Raw genomic sequence first — 16,576 nt, 5'->3', positions numbered from 1 at the left:
CAGGTCTGACGTCAAGGATTCTGACCTTGGCAGGTGAATAGGTTTCCTACCCAAACTGAATTGTACCCTCGTGTAAAATTACCTCTCTGTCTATCTAGCTCATTCTCTCGTTTTTTTTCTTCTTTCTTTCCCTCTCTTTCTTTTTCCTCTCTCACACTCACGCTTGCTCAGACACTACACACATACACACACACACTACCCCTGAGCAAAGCTTGAAGATGATCAGACTGTATTTTCCTCTCTCAGACCTGAGTCCCTTGCGTTCATCGGCTCAATAATGAGACGCCACCTGAAGTGTGTTTTTGTCTTACCCTCAACTTTACCTCTACCCATGGGTGGCCCTCTTATCTAAATGAGGAACTGTGCACTGTCCTCCACTCCTCTCTCTGTTCGGCCAGAAACAGCGCTGTCAGTGTGTTCTCTGGTAATGAGGACTTAAGGTGGTAGGGGGTGGATAGGTCGCTCGCTCGCTCTCTCTCACACACACACAACATGCTGCCTATGCTTGCGGTGCTGGGAATTTGAGCACCCATACAGTTCACCATCAAAACTGACTCCTGCATACAAGTTTACGTCACACGTTTTATTCATGAGTGAGAGAGTGCATATCAGGGAGACCATGAGAGAGTAAGACGGAGACAATGAGAGGAGGAGGAGGAGGAAGGAGAGAGAGAGAGCTGTCGTAATCTCCTGAACATAGTGACCCAGACTCTGATCCTGTTCGTTTTCACATCTGGTGCCCCCATTCTCCCCTCCATCTTTCCCCTCGTCAATTTTTCCTCGCTCTGTCCCTCTCTCCCTCACTCACTCTCTCTTTCATCGACAGTCAGTCGGTTTCTTTTGTGTCCACAAGGTTTGATTTCACTCAATTTTTTTTAAAGTGCTTTAATTCTCTATCAAACCACTGCAATAAGCCCCTCGCCCCTTCAAGCCTGCCTAATGATGATGACAATACTTCACAGTGCCTGTCAGACATCGTTAGCATTCTAAATCATTCAATCTAGAATAAATAACTAGAATAAATAAAATCCTGAAAACAATAATAAAAATGGTTCAATAGTCAGATGGAATAAGATATATGTCCACTTCAGCCCTAGCCCGGTCTCAGACCTGCATGGGCGGTCTTCCCAACTCCTATGGTCAGTGTAACACCAATGGCAAGACACTACCACAAACTGATCTTGGACCAGGCTACTTCAGCTTTGCTTGGTGAAAGGCATCTCAGGGACAGGCTGCCTTTAGAGAACCAACGACCTGATTTCTCTCACAGGACACTGTAACTGTTAAGAGATTTACTGTAATGTATAAAAAGCTGCGGCCAGTGAGGGTTTGTTTATATTACCCCTCACCAGCCCTGCCCTGTTCTGTCCCTGACTGGTGCTGGACACCGCTGGCAGGAGAGTAGAATATCAAAGCGCAGGAAGTTGGTGTTGTGGACAACATTTGGGTCCCCGGTCTCGTGTTGTTGGCATAGGAGGAAGTAATGTGTTCTGAGATGTCGTTGGCCGTTATTACAGTATTTATTTCACCGCCTGTCTATTGTTTTATTGAGGACAATTATGGGTGTGTAGTGTGGGTGGAGGGGAGGTTAGTGTGTGTGTGTTGTGTGAGCTTGTTTGTTTACGACTGTTCTCTCATTTGTTATTGTTATTTTCGGGCAAACTAGGTGTTTTCTATTGATATTGGCATAAACCAAAATGGATTCCAAATTCCATCGCTAGTGCTTTATGGAATCTTGGAGTAGCTTGAATACACAGCCCTCTGCCTTTTTATGCCTATGAGTGTACAAAACATTAAGAACACCTTCCTAATATTGAGTTGCACCCCCACCCCCCCTTTGTCCTCAGAACAGCCTCAATTCATCCAGGCATGGACTCTATAAGGTGTCAAGCGTTCCATAGGGATGCTGGCCCATGTTGACTCCAATGCTTCTCACAGTTGTGTCAAGTTGGCTGGATGTCCTTTGGGTGGTGGACCATTGTTGAAACACACAGGAAACTGTTGAGCGTGAAAAACCCAGCGGCGTTACAGCTCTTGACACAAACCTGTGGGTCTGGCACCTACTACCATACTTCGTTCAAAAGCACTTAAATATTTTGTCTTGCCCATTCACCCTCTGAATGGCACACACACACAATCCATGTCTCAATTGTCTTAAGGCTTAAAAATCCTTTAACCTGTCTCCCCCTTCATCTACAATGATTTTGAAGTGGCTTTAACAAGTGACCTCCAATAAGGGATCATAGCTTTCAGCTGGTCAGTCTGTCATAGAAAAAGCAGGGGTTCCTAATATGGATGCACAATATATCGGTGAACATATCGGAATTGGCCGATATTAGCTAAAAATGCCAACATCTGCAAAACCGATGTCAAAACTGAAGTGCATACCTTTTTATTTTTATTTCACCTTTATTTGACCAGGTAGGCCAGTTGAGAACAAGTTCTCATTTACAACTGCACCCGGCCAAGATAAAGCAAAGCAGTGCGACACAGAGTTGCACATGGAATAAACAAACGTACAGTCAATAACACAATAGAAAAAGTCTATATACAGTGTTTACAAATGGCGTGAGGTGGTAAAGCAATAAATAGGCCATAGTAGCGAAGTTATTACAATTTAGCAAATTAACACGAGTGATAGATGTGCAGATGATGATGTGCATGTAGAGATACTGGGGTGCAAAAGGTAAATTAAAAACAATATGGGGATGAGGTAGGTAGATTGGATGGACGATTTACAGCTGCTCAGATGTGTACAGCTGCAGCGATCGGTTAGCTGCTCAGATAGCTGATGTTTAAAGTTAGTGAGGGAGATTAGTCTCCAACTTCAGTGATTTTTGGCAATTTGTTCCAGTCATTGGCAGCAGAGAACTGGAAGGAAAGGCGGCCAATTTGTTGGCTTTGGGATGACCAGGGAGATATACCTGCTGGAGCGCATGCTACGGGTGGGTGTTATCGTGACCAATGAGCTGAGATAAGGCGGAGCTTTAGCTAGCAAAGACTTATAATTACCTATATAACGTAGGTACGTGACGTAATGACGCCAGGTAAAATTTTACGCTATACATGCAACACAGCATTCCTAAACTAGCCCACAATGTCTGCTGTGTGGCTTGAGCAGTCAACAAGTCAAGCAGTCATTTGAAAGAGTAAAAACATTTCAGCGAGACAACTTAAATGCGAAATCCATTAAAGCCAAGATAATGGCGTTCATTGCCCTTGACAATCAACTGTTCTCTGTCGTGGGTGATGTTGGCTTTCGCTGACTGGTCGAGCACCGGTACACACTACCAAGAGCGCTATTTTTCAGATGTTGCCCTACCGGAGTTACACAGTAATAGCGTCACTGCTATTAGCTTCACGACATACATACTATAGAACGCCATTTGGGTCTTTGTGTGTCAAAAAAATACAGTAGCACTGTCAAAGCTGTACCAAAAAAGTCTGCAAACACCGGCCACGAACGATGTGTTTACAATACCGCGTTGGTAATGAGGCATCATTTGTTCAACCTCAACTTTTGGGGTAGCTAGCTTTAGCTTGGTACCTAGCTAGCACCAATACAACCAGCCTGAAAACAATGACCAGTAGAAACTGCAGTAATTTTCATTATTCTTAGCAATGATTTAGGAATCCTTGTGAGGTAAGTATTAGCTAGGTTGCCACTTGTTGTTCGCCTATTAAAATTGAACTTCAGTTCGTGAAAATAAATAGCTAGCCAGCTACTTAACCCTGTTTCCCAAAGCTAACGTTGTAAGCAGCCAGCTAGCTTCATCTGGCTAGTGAGGCTTGACCGGGTTATGTGTTGTGAAGCTAGCCACAATAAGGATTAGGCACAGGCACAGGCACAATAGTGGAAAATACCAGTATGTCATTGACAGTGATGGAATGAATACAAATAGTAGAATTATGCCAATTTTATTTTGACGGCTAACCGCAAAGTCCACTATTGTGGCTAATCCTTATTGTGGCTAGCTTCACATAGATGGGTCCGACCACCATTAATCAAATGGTTCTCATAAATTAGGGTTATTTTAGATGATGACACCTAACTATAGCTACTGAAACAGATGTTGTTTTGCTATGTTTTTGGGGAAGAACATTGTTTGCATCCATGAGCTAGCTAGCTTTTTTATTTTTATGACCAGCACTGTAGGTGCGTGAGACAACTTTACAAGCATCATAGCATACGTATCGATGAATCGCTGACATGTGACATACGAGTGATAGTGTAATAACTACATGAAAAAATGTATGAACGTGTTAAATGATTATGTGACATGCAGTCATATTCAGGTCCTGATTGGTCAACAAGCTTATTTGACGTGTTAAATAGTATATTTTTTGACACGCAAAGACCCAAACGGCGTTCCATAGAAATCCTGGTTGAGAATGAAACGACTGAACAACGAAACAGCACAGCAAGTAAGTGAAAGAAATAGGTTTTGATTATGTTTTACTGGTAATGGGGACATAAGTAAATGCCAACAAAATAACTTTTTGGTCAGTGGTGTTTGTGTTTGTAACCTTTATTTAACTAGGCAAGTCGGTTAAGAACAAATTCTTATTTACAATGACAGCCAAACCAGGACGACGCTGGGCCAACTGTGCGCTGCCCTATGCGACTCCCAATCATGGTCGGATGTGATACAGCCTGGATTCGAACCAGGGACTGTAGTGGCACCTCTTGCACTGAGATGCAGTGCCTTAGACCGTGTTTGTGTGTTAACAATTTAACTGTACTAGAATGCTTAAGGGCAGCTAAAATTTTAAATATCAGTTATCGGTATCGTTTTTATTGGCAAGGAAAATAGCGGATATCGGTATCGGCCCAAAATGTCATATCTGCGCATCACTAGTTCCTAATGTTTTGTACACTCAGTGTATATAACAAAGTCAAGTGAGCAGCTTGCTAACAACCTCGTCCCAGGGTTACATGTACAGTTAGCGTGGCTGCTACAATCCGATAACCTTTGTCATCCTTATTGGATGTCTAAATATTTACTGGATGTGTCTGTGTTTTGTATGACTCCCGTTAGAGAGAGACCTTCATTGGCAGCTTTTGCTTCTGAGAGCTCATTAGCTCTGGCTGCTGTATCATACTGTACCGAGGAAAGAGGATTATCTGTCTCGACAAACACCCACACGTGTTGACACTGTACTGCATTTAATCAAGTTTCCCCAGAAACGTAGATGTTTGAATAGTTAGTTAGCATAATGCTAACACTACAATATGGGGATTTCCCTCTGGATCTGCAGGAAACGTTAGCCATTGAATGAGCATGTGAAAGCTGTCGCTGGTCCTGTACTCTACTATCAAACTGCAGTAGACTGCTTCTGTATTCCTGGCCAATGGCAAGTGCCTTGGTCCTGTTAAACTACATGAGTCCTGATAAACCTATAATCAGCCCCAGCCGTTCCCCTCTCACATACTGTAGCTACCACTGATGTACTGGGATTAGAGGAGAGCCTTTCTATCCACAGTGGGGATCAGTCTCATTTGTCCTTGAGAGCGCCTCAAAGCCTTATATTGCCTCTGTAAATATGCCAGTGGCAGAACTGGGAAGCTGGTCAAATATTAATTCTGCAAGTCATTTGCTCCTGTGGTAATGGGTGTGGGTAGCAGTGCGTGCGCATGTAGAGTTTATTTGCGCGTGTGTGTATTCGCAATTGTCTATGTCCGTTTCCAAATCTGTGTTTCCATATCTGTCTACATGTCTGTGTTTCCATATCTGTCTACATGTCTGTGTTTCCATATCTGTGTTTACACGTCTGTGTTTCCATATCTGTGTTTACACGTCTGTGTTTCCATATCTGTGTTTACACGTCTCTGTTTCCATATCTGTGTTTACACGTCTCTGTTTCCATATCTGTGTTTACACGTCTCCGTGTCAGTGTCTCCACGTCTGTGTCTCCGCGTCAGTGTCAAATCTTGTGTTCCTATTTCCAACAGTGCAGTAGTGTCTAACAATTCACAAAAGAATGGAATTAAGAAATATATCAATATTAGGATGAGCAATGTCGGAGTGGCATTGACTAAAATACAGTCGAATAGAATACAGTATGTATATTTGAGATGCATAAGCTTTATTATTGAAGTGGCCAGTGATTCCATGTCTATGTATATAGTGCAGCAGCCTCTAAGGTGCAGAGTTGAGTATCCGTGTTTATATACAGTACCAGTCAAAAGTTTGGACACACCTACTCAAACCCTGGAGTTTCTTTATTTGTACTATTTTCTACGTTGTAGAATAATAGTGTAGACATCAAAACTATGAAATAACACATATGGAATCATGTAGTAACCAAAAAGTGTTAAACAAATCAAAATATATTTGAGATTCTTCAAAGTAGCCACACTTTGCCTTGATGACAGCTTTGCACACTCTTGGCATTCTCTCAACCAGCTTCATGAGGAATGCTTTTCCAACAGTCTTGGAAAAATGTAGAAAATAGTCCAAATAAAGAAAACCCTTGAATGAGTAGGAGTGTCCAAACTTGACTGGTACTGTGTGTGTCTACATGTCTGTTTATGTTTACATATCAGTGTCTACATCAGTTTGTGTTTTCATCAATCTTTCCCACTTGTTCATGTTCCCAGGCAGCTTGAGAGACAGTGGAAGTCAAGGAGCCATTCAATCCATAACAAACTTCTTCCAAGGTGGTGACCCAGCTGAATTCGACCCAGAGAAGGTTGATCAACGCCACTAATTGCAATGTAAAAAAGCAGTCATTGAACAATTCCGATGCATCCAATTGTTATCATCATCCTGTAGCTGCAGTGTGTATGGATCTCCCTTGAATGCAAAAGGCATGGAATTGAATGAAAGGCATACAATTGGACGCATTGAATTGGACTCTGTTGGAGGCTTTGGAAATCATATGACGCGTGGGTTCTTTTCCACGTTAATCGCTAATGGTAGCCTCGGGGGAGAACGTGTGTGCTTCTTCACAGTACTGTAATGTGTATGACTCATAGGAAAGCCACCATGACTGGTACGGGTGCACTATTAGCAGATCAAACACTGGCGATTCTATTCCCTTGGAAAATAAGTGAAGAAGGGCGGAGGAGAGAAGGATTGGGTTTCATACTGCGTGGGATCTTCTGGTATCTTTCTGTCTTTCTGTCTTTCTGCCATATTGTTCAATGCAAATACACGCGATCTGCACACTTATCACAGTGGAAAACCTCCTGTGTATGGGTCTCTCCCTTCCTACCAGTCTATCTCCCTCTCTTTATCCCACCTGCAAACAGTGCTTTCGTATTTGTAATTTATCTTTTATATCGATCAAGTGTCCATCTAGCTTTTCCCCTGCCCGTTGTCTCTCTCTCTCTCTTGCTCTCTCTCTCTCTCTCTCTCTCTCTCTCTCTCTCTCTCTCTCTCTCTCTCTCAAATCTTCCCCTCTCTCAAATCTTCCTCTTAAATCTTTAAATCCATCATATTAGAGCAGGGTTTCACAGTGGATTTATTGTCAGTCCCTTCAAAGGCAGCCGGGGCAAAGACTGCTGATGCAGCATCCTCTAATACAGCGTTTCCCAACTCCAGTCCTTGATTACCCCTAGCAGTACACATTTTTGTTGTAGAACCTCATTCAACTCCTCCGGGACCACAATGAAAATGTGTGCTGTTGGGGGTACTCGAGGACCGGAGTTGGGGAACACTGTATTACAGGATTCTGCAAAAGCACTTTACACCGGCTGCTTTTTGAAGGGACTGACAGTAAATCCGCTGTGAACTACTGTCTATTCGCATGTCACTAAGGAGTGTCATGTCAAGCGCTCCATCAGATGTGGCTCCCCTCCCACTACAGTAGACTTGGCCTGGCCTGATAAACGAGTTAGCTGCATAACCTGACTCGCCTCATTAGCTTATCAGCTAGCATTAATAGATGCTGCTGCCGTTATGTTCAAATAATGGCTTTGTGAGTCACCACTAAGGGTATCTTGGGTACTTATGTACTGTAATTGTGGTGGTAATTGATGCCATCATCATCATACCGGACCAAATTAATAGTTAATGACAAGTGATGTGTAATGAGTGTATATTTTCTTGTCATTTGTCATCCGTGAAACCAAGTGACAATATTTGATGTGTAAAATAGCTGTGTGTTTTCATGCGTCTTATGACGAAGGGTTGGCAAATCTGTAGTTAATTGCTACAACATACTGCAACGTGCAGCTTTATAAACTGTTTTATCTAATGGTGTTTTTTTTTAGCTGTGAATCCCCTAGCAGTGGTACAGTATTCCCACTTCCCACCACTTAATATGTCCTGAGCCGTCTGGTGTCTCGCTTCGTGATAAACTCTCTGACCCATTCTTTCCTTGATCAAAGACTACTAGCTGCACTAATCACTCAGGACTGTATCACTTCGATTACATTCCCAGTGGGATCCACTGAGGCATGACATCTTGTGAGGGCTTGTATAACTTACTGGTCCCCTTTTCTTTGAAGTTAAGTCATCAGCAGACAAGCGTAGGGAGTTCGAAGACTTTGAATGATCAGAGCGTAACGTCCTAGTTTAGAACATCTGCCTTTAAAAAAAGAACTGGAACCTTCTACCGGGCTGTTTAGGGGGAACCTGGCTGTCATCATTCCCTCAGAGCTGTTCGAGAACCATCCAGTGCTCCCCAAAGAGAGATGGGTGACTCAGTTCTACTGGTGACTCTCCATATTCGCTAAGCTCCTGAGAGCGGCGCTGCTGCAGAAAAGTCCCCACACTACTGAGCACTAAAGAGCTTTTGAGCGTGCTCAAATTAATTGGATTCGCTACAAAACGTGCCCCTTTTTTGATATGTTCACTCCCTCAGCTTGTCAACCGGGCTCCAGAAATTGCTTGAGCAATAATCATAACGACGAACCAGAAAAACCCTATCCTTCGCCTCCCCCAAGTAGTTATTTCTTTCTCTGCAGAAGAACAAATTATTATTTTCCCCCAGCTAATGGGCAGTGGATGTCATAAATGAAGACGAAGCATGCTGCGACTTATCAAACGCAGGAATGTGCTCATCCCTCAAACAGATGGAGTGGTGTCTACAGGTCTGCACTCTCTCTGAACCGTCTGCCAGGAGTATTTGGGAGTTTGGCAGACTTTACTTCATAGGGTTATATAGCCTCAATACCTGGCTGAAGACTCTTTCTTTAACAATGCTTTGTTGTTGACTGTAGAACAGTCTGTGGTCCCGTGTGGCTCAGTTGGTAGAGCATGGCGCTTGCAACGCCAGGGTTGTGGGTTCAATTCCCACGGGGGGACCAGGGTTCATTTCCCACGGGGGGACCAGGATGAATATGTATGAACTTTCCAATTTGTAAGTCGCTCTGGATAAGAGCGTCTGCTAAATGACGTAAATGTAACGTAAATGTAAATGTAACAGTGACGCATGGCTCCGGATGGTCCTCGAAGGCCGACGTGTCTTCTGGTTTTCAACCTTTTCCTTTTATACCTGATCGATAAGTCTGTAGACTCTGTAGCCAGTCAATAACCTTAATTGATCATTTAAGTTCCAGGGAGAAATGAAAACCAGCAGGACTGTGGCCCTCATAGACTAGAGTTGTGCTCTGCTGCCTTAGCGAGACGATGACAGGTTGGCTGAAGCAGAAGCAGACTGGAATGGAGGCTCTAGGGTACCATGACATTGTAGCATGTTTCTGTCCTCTGCTACGTGGGGGGCACTTCACTTTCGATAATGCCAGGGCTTAAACCATACAGCGAGCACTATGTACAGTATGTGATAACCATACGTTGGTATATTGTACGCCTGAAAGACCAGGACACATCTTGGGATATATAGATCCTGATGTACAAAGCATTTTCACTGGTCCATTTTCAGAAGGATACACAGCATGACCAATAAGGGGGGAAAGGCAAACTAAGGTCACCGAGAACGACACAGATCCTAAAACAAAAATAGAAATTCAATGTTTGGCCGCCTTGTTTTTTTGGCAAGTGTAAAGGCGTAGTCTTCCCCGCACTGTGGTGCAGTGCGTCTGAAATGCTTTTAGGATTTGACAGAGGGAAGAGAAGACGCTGTCTGTGTGTCCTTAGTGCCAGCATGACAGAGTAGCCTCCATTGGCTAGTCAGGGGGTCTTGACAAATGGAAGGTCTACTGTACAACTGGAAGACGGATGGCACTCTGCAAGGTTACGCTGAGGACAGTATCGAGCAGGTTTTTTTCCAACCTGCCACTAAAACACCAGATTTTGCCAACCGCTTAATAATCAAGACTTTGTTTTGCTGAATCTGGAGTGGTTTAGTGCTGCGCTTGAGCAAAAGCCTGCCCACACCGTCTTTTCATCGGCAGTGTTTTTGACTGCTGATATACTGTTAAGACTTAGACAGGTTTTAGAAAGTGCCTCGTGTTCCTTGGAAAAATCTTTCTATTAGCGTCAAGTGTTTGTCTTTTTCTCTCGTAGCTAGCGCACCGTGAACATTACTACGCGTGTTTTGTGCTTTCAGGTGCACGTTCAGCTTGCCGCACCCACTTTTATTTTCAAGACACGTGCACGCGCACTCTCCCATTTACCTGGGGGCAACGGCAAAGCCAGCTTGGCATCCGTTTGTTTTATTCTGTTGTCTAAATTTAGCCAAGATAACAAGGGCCTTGTAACAATATGCAGGTGTTGAGAAAGAATCACAACCTCTGCACAGCGCTCTCTATTGCATGGCTATTAGGAGTGGGGCACTTATCAAATAACAGTAAGCAAATGCATACCATTACAGGAGGGGTTAAGTCCAGCATTAACCTGACAGAGCTGGTTCTCATGCTCACACTCCCGGCGGGCGGTGTGTGTGTGTGCCACCTTGTATAACCTAGTGCTTTACTCACCCATTGTAATTCATAGCGTGTTTCCTCTATTTACTAGAATAACAGTGTTTGTTGAACCCAGTTAGTCTCCCCCTCCTGTAATGGTATGCATTTGCTTACTGTTATTTGATAAGTGCCCCACTCCTAATAGCCATGCAATAGAGAGCGCTGTGCAGAGGTTGTGATTCTTTCTCAACACCTGCATATTGTTACAGGAACACAGTATAGTAAGAAGTGTGCCTGAACGTATTGTGTAATTTGTATGTGAGAAGTGAGAAGTGTGTGGGAGTGTGTATTGACGAATTACCGTGTATCGATAACTTTGAGCACGTGGGTGTGTGTATCATCTGAGACGGACAGGTCTCGAACGCGTGGGGTTAACCTTGAGCTCAGCGGTGCTGGTAGGAGAACAGGTGGGAGGTTGGTGATGAGTGTTTTCCTACAGAATGACAGCAGGGTGAGACGCTGGCTGTGTCGACGTGTCCGCCTCCTCCGATGACGCCGTAACTCTCCCAGGTCTGTTAGAAACGGGTATGTCAATGTTGTAACTGCCATTTCCCTTAATTTGAGTCACTTCAACAAACTCTGAGGCAAGACCCCGTTTTGTTTGTTCGTTTCAAAGCTCTTTCTCCATTTTTGTGGCTTATGGATGAGACAAATGGTTTAGAAATTATGGGTATCGATCTGAATTGTGCTCACTATTTTATTTCAGTGGCCAACGTTTCAGTTTCTGTTTTTTTGTCAAAGCTGTACTGTAGCACGACTGTGGTGTTGCGTCCCTCAGGCAACAGCGCGTGGTATGTCACCTTACACACACACACTCTCCTCTCTCCATCTGGATGAGTGGTACCAGAGAGCGGTGAAGCGAGAGCCCGATCTCTGCCCAAAATCTGTCCACATTAAGTAGTTCTTTAATTATTAAGCTGGTGAGGAGTTTTTGTATTGTGGCCAGTGAGAGAGTGTCGATTTTAGTCAAGATAACCATTAATTGCTATTTTGATACGTGAGGCTTATTTGATCTAATAGAAGTTGCGTAATTCTTAGGTTGTTACGAGGGCACTGATAAGTGTGATGCACGTGACATCCCGGCAAATTTGATAAAAACCGCTTCATATCGGAGTTGTCTCTGTTGAAGTTCGAGACGGTCTATGTACAGGTCAGCAGATCTGACTGTCCGTTCAATACAGGCGGTTCATGTCAACACCTCTCATTGAATATTCAAAGAAAATATTCAATGAGATGTATCCACCAATCCGCTCTGTGGACAACAATTCCCATTAAGGCAGACATCCGCATCTCGTCATATATCCATATCTCCGGTGCTGTCCATCTCTGCTTCCCGCCATCTTCTATCCCTGGGCCAACCTCCACTGGCACTGATGGCAAGGGTCACAGAGGTCATGGACAGGGACATGCCCCTCAACCCTCCCAGCCATCCGCACAACCGTATGATGTAATTAAGCCAATCAAAGGTTTTGAATGTGAGTTATTGGGCCAATCGGAGAGCGGTATGAGCTCACGGCAAGGGTGGAATAGAACATTCAGGGACATGTCCCCCACCCCCTCCCAACCATCCACCCAACCGTGTGATGTCAAAGGTTTTGAATATGAGCCAAGGGGCCAATCGGAGAGCGGTATGAGCTAACGGCAAGGGTGAAATGGAACATGTCATTTCCGTTAATTAGATAAGGTTGCTGTCCCAAAACACAACAATGCACAACGAAAGTAGTGTTGCCGTTGCCAACCCTTCCAGTTCAGCCTAGAGTCCCCAAGGAATACAACTCGAGTATGAGCAGTAAAGCTATTACAGGATATTTTAATGAATGACCGACTGAAGGAAAAAGGAAACCGCACACTGCTCTTGATAGTATCACCGATATTTAATAAGCTTACGTATCGGCCTCACGGCCTTCGTCAGAGCTTTTGTGATTTTTTTAAAATTTGCACCCTTATGTAGACCTGGCCCCACCCACATCCGTTCTACACATCGTAGGGGGTTGGAGGCAAAGGAAAAACAAATAAGTGCTACCAAATATAACAATATGCATTTCATAAATATTACAAAAGTGTATAAATAAGGCTTATTGAACACGTCTGTAAAACCTCAATGAGGACATAGCAAGTTTTCATTAGTCATTGGGTACATGACCGACTGAAAGGAATACATGGAATGTAATCAATCTCCCTGATTTTTGATTTGAGTCAAAGTTGGCAGCCCTACATGAAAGTGTCTCATAATTCACTAGCAACAATACCTTTCATCAAAACCTGCAGGAGACGAGTCAAACAGAACCATGAAAATGAACACTGTCCCTTTTTAGATTGACATTTGTAATTAGTTTATCCAAAGGTGGCTCCACTTCACTAATAAAATGTCAACAAATATGTGTTTTCATGATGGAGTAGCAGCTACCTGTCCTTGTCTCCTCTTCTTCACCCGATCAGTATGATAACACCCATTCTTTTCACATACTAATAATAGTCCAGAGGGAAAGGAGGCTAGTAAAGAAACCTCAAGGGTATTGGGATGCAGCCCAAGATTTTTAATATAATGATAGTCAAGAGTGACTGGACACACCAGTAAAGAAAGACATTGAATCGTATTGGGATGCAGCCCAAGTTCTAAGGTTGTAGGAGCAACGCCTTTGTACTGTAGATATATGGGTCATGGCTTAGGGTCTTTATGGGGAAACGTGTCTAGGCAGATGGGAGGCAATAATGTCATTCTAGCAACCGGGCTGTGGGTGTAATTTATAAGTCCTTGTGAAAGGGAGCAGGCACTAAAGGTGATCGACGGGAGCGTCAGCTGGAAAGTGGTAGGGAGAGGAGGTGAATTACACCATTGCTTGTGTGCTTCTCTTTTTATGCATAGTTTAACACCTACAGTACGCAGATACATACATACATACACATGCACGCATACACTGAACTGATACCGTCTATCGACGGATCTGTAGGCAATTGGCGTAGCGACTAAATGAACATCCTGTTGTCGTCCGACATCAAACTCGTCATTTATGAAAAAGTATAAAGCACCATAGGACAGCCTCCGCATAACATCAGCAGCCCGTTGCTCCAAATAGCATACATTCTTTATTTTAACACCAAGAAACCCATCCGTTTTAAAACGGAATTCAGTAACTGTCAATCTAGCAAGCCATGCAACTGAAAGTAATTTTCTAAACAATGTCTTGGTTCGTTGCTAGCTAACTATAGCTGACAACCTCTTAACTCTTAACTTTTTATGCATTATTACAGGAAAATAAACCGACATTATCATTATTTACAAGGTAATGGCGAGCTTACAGAAAATATCTTCATGCCACAGTGTGATGAAATAAAAGTAGTTCATTCTATTGGGGAATTTTAGAACTCCTACATCTTGTCACAGGAGGATTTGGTCTGGTTGCTGTGGCAGTCCGGTAACCACGACAACAGACGTTGCTACAGTCGCAGAGACTTGAACTGTTTTCATGTCTGTGCCACAAGGAAACTGGCAGTTTACACTACTCTACAGACATTCCACCGGAGTATAAATTAAATGTTTTGACCAGCGACACTTGTCACTTATCTACAGACATGTCATACTGTCAGATATCCTGCTTCCTTGTCACGAACAGTAAAAAGTGAATTTTGTATTTTGCAGACTTTTTTTCATTGTAAAAACCACTAACTAACCTTTCCCCTTCTCTTCCTGGTTACAGCGGAGCCCCTCCCCCTGATGGACCTGTGTCGTCGGGCCGCCCGGGTAGCGTTGGGCCGAGAGCGCCTCCAGGACATCGAGTCCCTGCCCTTACCCCAGTCTCTCAAGAATTACCTGCAGTACCAATGACCAAACCACGCTCCACCAACTGGGACCACCCGGACGGAAACCATGGCGAACTAAGTGTGATGGAAGATAGACAGAATGTCAGGGGGGGTCGAATGAACAACGGCGGATGCCGGAAGCAGAATGTTTACATTGTGGGATAATTAAGCTCTGCGATGAATAGATAGACACTTGTGTTCAGGTTTTTGACCCAGAGGATGATTGATACTTTTGTTCGGGGATTTGACACGTTTGGACTTTTACAGTTAGTGATGGCTGTACCTCTCTTCCAATGAAGCCCCTATTTCATGGACTGGTATGGTCCACGGTCACTTTGAAGTATGGGTGTTAGGAGACTACTGCCATCTGCTGGTTTGAGTGAGAACGGCGCCTAGAAAGCACACTAAATACCCCGGGAGGCCTTTGAAATCATATCACTGCTACTGGATACTCTATAGTCAGCCTCCTACAATGTCCTGTCCAGTCGGCAGGCAGACACAGGACTTTTCTACAGAGCTCAGATGTGTTTCGGTCCATTTCCAGTTCAATCTGGCCTGGAGCCCACTAGCTCTCTGGTAACATACAATATCTGCCCCGTTGTCTTAAAGGACCCATTAAAGGACTATGCCAGTTCTGGACTTACTAGATTTACACATCTAGTTTTTCTGGATCTATGTTAAGTAATGCAAGGGGAAAAAATGGCACAGCAGCCAATTTGGGAGGGGGTGTGGATGACCACACACCATAGCAGTCATCTTTTTTTCTCGAGAAGGCTTGAGTCACTTTTATTTCTGAGTTTGTGCCCAATATTTTATTCGTAGTGTGGATTATGATTCTGACGACGATGATAACGTTACGATGACTGTTTATTTATCATGAGGTAGTTTCTTTTTTTAATTGATCATGATGGTTACGTTCAGGTAAATATACTACACCGATATGGGAGATGATGATCAGCGCTGTCACCCTAAGGCTTTTTAAACCGGATGCTGCTTTAATTATTAGTATTATCATTATTATTATACGATCACTGATGGTTTTAATCTATATCTGCCTGCTTGGATGGGAGACCAGGGCCATTCGGGGGCATACACAGTGGAATGTATGGGCAGATCTGAAATGTGAATAAAAGCCAAGTGAATGAAAAAAACATTTGTTTTCTTGGATGGTAATTTCCTCCGTATCAAGGTTGGGCTGCCAGCTGTGTGTGTGTGTGTGCGTTTCTTTCTTTTTGGATAAAAGCCAAGGAAGGCAGATTTTGTTTTTTACGTGTTTTTCTCCCTCTTTGTTTATACCGTCAGTCACGCTCAGGGGAAACCAGGGCATCCTCAAATCCAGCTGTGACAGTTTGTGTAACCTCGTCATCCCTCGACCGCATCTGACAACTTCCTACCCCCTCTCTGTATTTCTACCTAACTCTCTCATTCTCTACCTACCCCTATCTCCATTTACCTACTCTAGATCTCACTCCATCTCTACCTACCTCTCGTTCCATCTCTACCCTACTTCTCTCTAGCTACCTCCCACTCCATATTTCTCAGCCTCAAATCTCTATGTTGTAGACTTAGTAAATGGAGCCATTAGCTAGAAACTGAGTTTTCCCACTAGAGACTATTTAAACATGCTGGGGTCATTTCCTATGAGCCCTAAAAATTATTAGAGATATTAAGTGGATGATCAGTGCTGAATTCAAGTGGACACGTCCTTAGAACATCTTAAATTAGGTCTGAAGAGGGTTTACCTTCTTGGGAATGGGGTGGCAGGTAGCCTAGTGGTTAGAGCGTTGGACTAGTAACCGAAAGGTTGCAAGATCGAATCCCCGAGCTGAAAAGGTAAAAATCTCTCGTTCTGCCCCTGAACAAGGCAATTATCCCACTGTTCCTAGGCCGTCATTGAATATAATTTGTTCTTAACTGACTTGCCTAGTTAAATACAGATGTAAAAAAAAAAAAAGGCCAGCA

General features: G+C 43.6%; 1 protein-coding gene and 1 non-coding gene across 3 annotated transcripts in view; both read left to right on the top strand.

Moving 5' to 3' along the window:
* The window catches only part of LOC139551015 (SPRY domain-containing SOCS box protein 4-like), a 98,853-nt gene extending 83,086 nt beyond the window's left edge, over positions 1-15,767 (top strand). For both annotated transcript variants that reach the window (XM_071362346.1, XM_071362347.1), the window contains one exon: positions 14,512-15,767. In XM_071362346.1, the coding sequence (XP_071218447.1) occupies positions 14,512-14,639 (128 nt within the window). In that variant the 3' untranslated portion in view covers positions 14,640-15,767. The remainder of the gene's footprint in view (positions 1-14,511) is intronic.
* Positions 9,180-9,256, top strand: trnaa-ugc (transfer RNA alanine (anticodon UGC)). The gene has a single exon. It is a non-coding gene; the product is annotated as a tRNA-Ala (tRNA).
* Positions 15,768-16,576: the final 809 nt, after the last annotated feature.

Source organism: Salvelinus alpinus, chromosome 23 (assembly GCF_045679555.1).
Source record: "Salvelinus alpinus chromosome 23, SLU_Salpinus.1, whole genome shotgun sequence".
NCBI classification, from domain to species: domain Eukaryota; kingdom Metazoa; phylum Chordata; class Actinopteri; order Salmoniformes; family Salmonidae; genus Salvelinus; species Salvelinus alpinus.
Note: the sequence above shows the minus strand (reverse complement) of the source record. Positions and strands in the feature narration are given on the sequence as shown.